General features: G+C 33.1%; 1 protein-coding gene across 1 annotated transcript; it reads right to left on the minus strand.

Moving 5' to 3' along the window:
• Positions 1-3,513: 3,513 nt before the first annotated feature.
• LOC123536355 (uncharacterized) lies at positions 3,514-6,657 on the minus strand. Its single transcript, XM_053529311.1, has 3 exons — positions 6,268-6,657; positions 5,045-5,131; positions 3,514-4,352 (listed from the first exon to the last, which is right to left on the minus strand). The coding sequence occupies exons 1-3, from the start codon at positions 6,365-6,367 to the stop codon at positions 4,231-4,233; spliced, it is 309 nt and encodes a 102-aa protein (XP_053385286.1). The 5' UTR covers positions 6,368-6,657; the 3' UTR covers positions 3,514-4,230.
• Between the last annotated feature and the right edge of the window lie 2,141 nt (positions 6,658-8,798).

An 8,798-nucleotide genomic window follows, 5' to 3' on the forward strand; every position in this document is an offset into this window, starting at 1 on the left:
ACATTGAACTCTAACTTTGAATTGTAATTTAACATGACGTGAGTAACAAGTGAAACGTTTGTCAACAAGACGTGATGAAAATATGAGACCTATGTGATAAAGATTTTTGGTCGATTATTTTGTTTTAAATAAACAAACTTTGTACAACTAATCCATAGTAAACTTGCCAAAATTTTCAAAAAATAAGGCACTGATACGACATGCATTAAAAAGAAAGCTGCAGATGAATTCTGCCGGCATTTCCTTTACCGTTGAATGTTTCTGTTAGTTATGAATTGTTACTGACTTTCAACAGTAGATAAATTATAAGAGAAACATTCAATGATAAAGGAAAGTTTTCTGTGTAGTCCTTTAAGTAAATTGAAGAGCAAACTTAAACTGTGTCTAAATAGAAATTACAAAATACACAATCATTGCACAAGGAGACTGATATTTCCTCTGTTGCATTAACATATCCAACTACAAGTGCTATACCAGTTACCAGCAATATCGTTTTTGTTGTGTTTGTGTTTGTTGTAGTTAAATAGAAATTTGGAAATACCATCTTCTTTCATTAGGAATCTTCACAAAATTTGGAACCAAGAACTTGTGGTTTCATATTTTATTGTTTTCAAATCTTTTTCTACTGCTCTTTGGGTGGTCTAATAGCATTCCAAGGGAATGGATAGTGCGGACACTTTCAAGTACGGTCTGGACTTTGTTAGGTACGGTGCAGACTGTTAGATACGGTGTGGACTCTGTTAATAAAGATACGGTGTGGACACTCTTAGTTACGGTGCAGACTCTTTTAAAGACTATGTATTGCATTCCGAAAGTTGCTTGAGTGCTGATTGGTAGTTTATTAGTATTGTGATAACGCTTTCTATCCCTCCATATCTTCATATGGCTTCTCAGTATGATATACTCACTTGTACATTCTGTATACTTCATATTTTATGATCATATTGTACATAGTAGAATATCAAATTCCCTGTGTGGAGACATTTGTAATTGGATGTGAATAGTGTATGTGTTTTTGTAAATGCTAAAAGTATATTGTAGGATATATAGAAAATGTATCATAATTTTGTAAATATAGATTGTTTAGTGATAATTTTTATCATATAATGTGTATTGAATTGTTTCACTCATGTGTGGTATTATCGTTCCGCATAAAGAATTTGAACACGGATATCTTACTTTGAAGAATAAAAGATATATTGCAATATTTAGAAAGAACAATAATCATATTTAGATGGTGGCATTGATAATATTGTAGAGTATTAAATTTATTTACAGTAATTCCAGGTTTGGATGAAAAGTTGATCGAAATTTCGTATAGTGAAAACTTAAGTTTTGATTTTGTTGATAAGTCTGTATAATAGAATATGATTATACAGTTAACAGATTCAAATAATTGAATTTTCACTGTATCTGAGAAGTGTGTTAGGCATGGGTATATTGTGTATCAGTATTTCTTTAGCACATTTTTATAAGAAAATCTATTGGTACCGTCTTCAGAATTACCTGTATTGAGAGAAAGAAATGTCACAGATTTTATGTATTGTGAAAGTATTAAGGGATATGTTCTTTTCTCCAGTTTTTGTAATTCATACAAAGTTAGTAACTTAATACTTCCTTGACAAACAATGGTTTGAAATGTAAGACTTATTATTGTAGTATTATTTTGTTTTATAAAACTGTTAAACAGTAGGTTAGAATGGCATGAAGGAAAATAGTCTCTGACTAAGATAGCATTGTCAAAAAGTAAAGATTGTTTCATCTTTGATGTGACTACTATTGCAAATATAGGGCCATGAGACCCATGCACTTAACATACGTATGATATTATATGCTACAAGATTATGTTTTGCATAAGTGATAATTGTAATGTGTAAAGATAAATGTCCACACAAATCATATTTGTAATGTATTATAACCAGTCTGGTTCTTTTCCATAATTTATAGCAGATACATAATATAAATCCTGTAATTTACAAACAAGTAGGTTGTGAGTTCGGAGAAGATAGTTGAAATAAATGTTTTGGAAAGCTAAGTAAAACTTAGAAAGATTTTTTAAGAAGTTAGTGTTTGACAATCGAGCAGTAATGGATGTGCTGATATGGTTTGTAATTGTGCAATAATCTATTTCACCTCAGCTTCTGCGTGTTTTGTCATATCTTAAGCTTCTTTTATTATCCCACAAATGAAATATCAAAATGTGAACGCTGGTCATTTTGTGTTTAATTAGTAACGTAAAAGTCAATTGTTGACCTCAGCATTAGTCGTACAGGCTCTGCTTAAGATCGTTGCAAAAGAACCATGCATTATATATTCAAATTAAAGCAACATTGAAAAAAATATCAATGCATTATATACATAGATTAACATTTGTGTTACCAGCAAAATTGTGTTTTTAGTCACAACATGTTACCACTACATAACTGCATGTAAGTGCTAAATGTGTGGTGTACTTCAATGTTTGTGAATGGATTAGTTGGTTTTTATGGTGTTTCTAAGTAAAATGGTCATATATCACCCAGTTCATGGTTCTAATTTGATACTTTCCAATAACATGCCCCAAAGAGGAATGTGAAGCTCTGCTTATGAACTGTCTTGTCTGTGGCCGTCACTAGAAAGACTTATGATAGGTGTAAAGTTGTGTGAAAATGCACATCTTGACACGTTAAATTATGCATTACACATCCCAAGCACATTATAGTTTCAGTTGATATGTAGTTGTTAGAGTGAATACAGACATTGTGTAGGATATCCTGTACATTTAGACTAAACTGATGTACTTGATTAATATTATCATTTTGTTTTAATGTATGAAAATGTTATGAATAAATAAAAATGTCCATATTTGTATATATCTTGTTATGCTTTTTAAGGTCGTTTTTTGTTATCATGTTAAATACATGATCTCATTTTGTTAACTAATTCATTTGTAGTCAAATTTTGTTAACAAGATAAATATATTATCAGAGGCCTCTATGGCCAAGTGAAGGTTGCTGACTTCCAGTCCATCGCCTATCTGTGTTGGTTATGAAACTCCGCATGGAGAATTCTTTGATGTGAGAAAGCCATTCAACTGACTCACAGGTTGATGATTCTACCAGTTGACTGCCCATGTCTGAAAAAAAATGCCTCGAGTAATGAATATAGAGTCCTCCTCCAACATCAAAAGCCGGAAAGATACTAAAAAACAAGAAAATCTGTAGTCAGTCTTGCTAAAAGGCTGATGAGACTTGTTGATTTTACTATCGTTTCAGCATAGAATTGTTGTTGCTCCTTCCCGGTGTATTATCCCCAGGCTTGACTTGTGATGTTTTTGCATAAAACTGTACTAATGCACATGGACAGTTGGCCTGTCCATTTTTTCTTCCATTGATTTTCATGAGTGCTTAAAAGAGACGTTGCTAACTGATCTCATTGACATGCGACATGCCAAAATAGGTGAACTCGGCAATATAGACATTCTAAAGAGTGGGTTGATTATGCAAATGCTGCAACTGTTTAACAAGACAAGCGTTTGCAACCATTCCAAAAATTTATTGCCAAATATATCATTGTACCTACTTTGTGCCATAAATAAAACAATTTTCGACAGCTTTGAAATTTTCTAATCTTTTAAAAAGTGTGTGCGTTGATTTCTGACTCGGCTACATCCTTGCCGGTGTATGTCACAAGAGATGCAAGAACCTATTTATAGTCGGTTGTGAATTTAACAATGATCACTAGCTATGACCTATTCTCCAACAGAATTGTTAAAATATTTAAAGGTTGAAAATTGTGCAGTTAAGAATGCAAATCATGAAATGAAGTAATATCTGATTTAATAAAGAAATAAAAAGATTTAATCCCAATACAGATATTCTTTTTATAAACAGTATAATATAAGCTGCACCATGAGAAAGCCAACATAGTGTATTTGCGACTAGCATGGATCCAGTGTCTCTAATAGGTTTTGAAAGCGAACAGTATAGTTCCTGACCAGACTGGGCGGATGCGCAGGCTGGTCTGGATCCATGCTGGTCGCAAATGCACTATGTTGGTTTTCTCATGGTGCGGCTCAATTATACAGATGGTTATGGATATATTTTTACAAACATACTACATTGAATATAAATATAATACACGCAATTAACATCAAAATATTAAAAGACATGATATCACCGCCAGCCTTAAAAACAACCATGTGTATAACTTGAAGAATATGTCGAAATGTCAATGTGCGTATGCAACTTTTTATTCCTGATTGTCTGTTTCGTCGTCATAGTTACGAAAGCAAGAGCACCACAAACACTTGCGACGCCGTTTTTTCCTAACTGCTTTCTCAAATTGTGCGTTCTCCGTCTGTGACTGTGTCTCTGAAACAAATAACATTGTCCGCAATACTGATACCTTACCTATCAAACAGAAATGTATGTCCGAAAATCATACAAATTTATCAAGAAAATCAAACCGTTTAGTCGATACAAATGCATCGGAAAACTCGACCGCTTTCTTGGCTATATCCGGTGTCCGTTTCCCCGCCGTGGATAGGGTACATGTATTAAAAGCTTGTTGTTTGCCTGGATATTGAAATGATTTAAAAAAAATGAATTTAACTTTGTAATTATCATATCATCTAAAATCGTTCTGATTTCAATGTAAAGGGAGGCAATTTACCGAGGAGGGAATGTACGGGCCAGTTCTATTATTCAGTGGTGTCGTCGCTAAAAAGTTACTCAGTCCCCATTATTTAACTAGATAAAAGTGATGGTATTTTATAGAAATAAAAAAAAATCTGTTGGTTTTTTTCATAAAGGAGTAATATTCTTTTAGCCATCAAACAATCTGTCTATTTTGACTAACAGATAAATAGAAAACATCGAACTCTAACTTTTAGATATTTTGTTTTTATTATATTACGATATTGATTCCATGAACACTGAGTGATTTCTTAGAATTCTAATTTAACATGGCGGGACTAACAAGTGAATAGCTTTTCAACAGGATTATTTCACGCCTTCGTGATGAAAATATGAGACCTATGTGATAAAGAATTTGTCATAGTTACGAAAGCAAGAGCACATCAAACGCTTGCGATGCCGTTTTTTCCTAACTGCTTTCTCAAACTGTGCGTTCGCCGTCTTTGACTGTGCCTCTGAAACAAATTAACATTGCCCGTAATACCGATACCTTTACATTTATAAAGCAGAAATATGTGTACTATGAAAATACAAATACGTAGAAAATTCCGACTAGAGCATGACTGTGTGCCTGGATATTGGAATGATTTTTGAAAACGCGCTCCTGAAATTGAATTTTGATTTGCAGTAGATAGAATCAGTGATAAAGTCAAGTACCAACTTAAATTTTAGGAATATTTGTTATCTTTAAACTGGAAGGGAGGTAATTTGCCTACTAGGGAATGTAGGGGCCGGTTTAATTTATTGTCCGTAATGTAGCCACTAACAAGTTATTAAGTTCCTATTGTTTAACTAGATATAAGTAATGGTATTATATAGAAATAAAAAAAGTCATCTTTTTTTGTCATAAAGGAGTAATATTCTTTTAAGCGTTAAACAATCTGCCTACTTTAATAAATAAAAAATATCGGATATTTTGTTTTATTACATTACGATATTAATTCCATGAACACTGAGAAATTTATTAGAATTCTAATCTTACATGGCGAGACTGACATGTGAATAATTTTTCAACAGGATTACTTCACGTCTTCGTGATGAAAATATGAGACCTATGTGATAAAGAATTTCTGTCGATTATTTTGTTTTAAGTAAACAAACTATATACAACTAATCCATAGTATGCTTGTCAAACCTTGAAATAGGGTTACGACATGTATTAAAAAGAAACCTGCGGATGAATTCTTCTACAGTTTTGCATTTGGTAATTTCTGTTACTGTCAAATGTTTCTGTTATTTATGTACTTTCAATCCGTTACTATTTTCTGTGCGGAGGAGTACTTAATAAGACCAATTTAAATTCGATAGTAAATTCCTCTGTTACATTTTCACACATACTGAATTTTAGTGCATCATTTTCTTTACAGTTGTGCTATATATTTAACATTGATCATTTCCATAATGAATAAAATGCATTTTATTCGAATGCTAGAATACTTGTCAAGAAAACATATCCAACTACAAGCTATCATTCAAATTCCATTGGTCTTATGAAATGCAAACAATGTTTTAAAATAAAGATTTATACGCATGTATGTCTTTTGATTTTCTATCGTACCAACGTATGTGCCTAAACCGTTTTTACAGTTACCTCCTTGAGCTATGAGACCTTCTGTAACCTTTCGTTTTTCTTCTTGATTTGCCATGGCTCTATCTATGTGTGGGGTGCGACTCTTGGTGTTGTCAGCCATACCAAAGCACAGTTGGACGATTCAAATATTTTTTAAGAAATCAGAATAAAAGCAATCCGGCAACTGTGTAGAAAAAAAATCGTAAACCGTTCAAAATGAATACATTCACAAATTGAATACGTTCACAAATTGAATATGTTCACAAACTTAATACGTTTACACTTAAATCCAGAACATTGTATCAAAAACTGGGCGAATATAGGCTAAATATATTTTCTTAAAATTCAGTTTAAAAAATGTTTTACAGATAGTGAATGTGACAAATATATAGGTACTTATCTTTTATCAGTCCTAAAACGAATGTCTATAAATTAAAACTATACCCTTACTTATAAGGTTTATACTCCCTGATTGAAATTCAAATGCGGACCGCCAGCTTTGTTCAATAGGGAGCTCGCAGAACTACGGATCGAGTGGTCGTTAGTTCAATCCCCGGGCGAGGCGTATTTTCTCCGCGATGATTTGATAAAAGACATTGTGTCTGCTATCATTCGTCTTCCACCTCTAACTCAAGTGGGGAAGTTAAAAGTTACTTGTGGAGAACTGGTTTGTACTGGTACAGAATCCAGGAACAAAAAACGATTAGGTTAACTGCCCGCCGTTACATGACTGAAATACTGTTGAAAAACGGCGTTAAAAAACAGAAAGGAAAAATGTATGCAATTCCAATAGCATGTCCCAATCGTCGCACAAGCATTCTTTTAGATAACATACTACCCAATGGCATATAGACCGTTTTTATCATTCTGTAATTTTTATAAGTGCGGCCCATACTATATATCAAGCATTTAATCCTTAGCATGCTGCATAGACACGATTGGTTCTGCCTTTGTGACCAGTGTAGACCATGATCAACCTGCACATCCGTGCAGTCTGATCATGATCTACACTGTTCGCCATTCCGTCAGTTTCCTTTTGGTAAGCACCCCTTTTAACAGTAAACGGTGCTGTCCAAATTCAAAGATGGACAAGTTCATTAGGTAATTCTTATCTTACCCGGCCTGTACTTTGACTCAGGATGCGAGGAGCTGCAGGCAATTCCATTTTGCTCAAGCACACCGACTCTTCTGTTGTTTTACTTGGTTGCGGTTTATCCTTTATAGTAGTTTAGGTCATGTCACAATTAGTAAAATCGTTATCTCACCGTGGGATTCTAGACTGTTCACATTTTTTTTCGGGCCCATTAACCAACAGATAAAACCTTATGGTCATTTTCCTTGCTTACGCTGACTGTTTAGTTCAGAAAGCCCATTGTAGCATCTGGAATGATACTCTCAGACCCGCACAATTCTTAAATACATTCAGAGAGCGTTGTGTCAGTCTGATTATTTCATATAAATGTAGTTAAAATAACTAAAAGTTCTACTCTCTCCCTTTCTGTACATAACCTAAAGCAGTGCACTATCATATTGGTTAATATTGATGTAAAAATAATTATGATATCATTAAAAATTTTGACTCCGTACTTTATCCGGTATTTCAGTGGTAGGTACTAGTATTCATAAGATCTTTAATAGTGCTATTTGGTGGCTCATTTGTATTGTTAAATGACACTTTCTATTCCTGGCCATTCATCACAAGGCAGAAATCATCCTAAAATCCCGTGACACTTTGTGCTTTGAAATCCGTTGTAATACCAAGGTTCGTCCGAAACAATTTCTTCGTGTGATTGCCATTCCTAAAGCGTGATTTTGATCTACTCACATGCGCATTCTGAAAATGTTATAGAATAGTTATTCTGTACATATATATAGTAGGATATTAAATTATCTGCGAAAACATTTGTAATAGGATGTGAATAGTGTACGAGTTTGGACCTTATATATATAGATTGTTTAGTGATAATTTTATTATATATTGTGTATTGAATTGTTTCAAAGTAAAATGTGTTACAATATTTAAAGATAACTGTAATCGGGCATATCAAGACGTTTGCATCAATTCTATTGAAGAGCATTAAATTTATTCCCAGTAATTTCAATTTGATTCAATAATTTTTGTTGACAATCAAATGCAAATATAATAAGTGTATCAATTGTCAACGAAATCAAATAAACGAGTTTTCACTACATCGGATAAATTTGTTTGACATGGGTAAATTGGGTACCAGTATTAATTTGGCACATTTTTTTCGGAATATCTTTCGGACTATTTGTGATTGAAAAAGGAAGGCCCAGTCAGCGGCTAAGTTGTGTATTGTAGAAGTATTAAGTAACATGATCTTTTTTCCAGTTTCTGAAATTTATACAAATTCAAACTTAATACGTTTTGATTAAAAGGTTTTGAAATGTTAAACTCGTTTTTATACTTTTTTTTATATGAAACAGTAATGACAGGAAGAAAAAGAAGTTGATGACCAGTTCACTGAAAAAAGATCGGGTCTAATATGATAAGATTGATTATGTTTTAAAGCACTGACATTACTGGGATG

The sequence above is a fragment of the Mercenaria mercenaria genome, chromosome 17, assembly GCF_021730395.1.
Source record: "Mercenaria mercenaria strain notata chromosome 17, MADL_Memer_1, whole genome shotgun sequence".
Classification (NCBI taxonomy): Eukaryota; Metazoa; Mollusca; class Bivalvia; order Venerida; family Veneridae; genus Mercenaria; species Mercenaria mercenaria.

Bases quoted from the DNA above. Each gene is read 5' to 3' on its own strand.
- LOC123536355 (XM_053529311.1), bottom strand. From the start codon at position 6,367: ATGGCTGACAACACCAAGAGTCGCACCCCACACATAGATAGAGCCATG. The intron at 5,132-6,267 runs GTAACTGTAAAA...AATTTGTTTCAG, and splicing joins AGGTCTCATAGCTCAAGGAG to AGGCACAGTCAAAGACGGCG. The intron at 4,353-5,044 runs GTAACTATGACA...TATTTGTTTCAG, and splicing joins TTTGATGTGCTCTTGCTTTC to AGACACAGTCACAGACGGAG.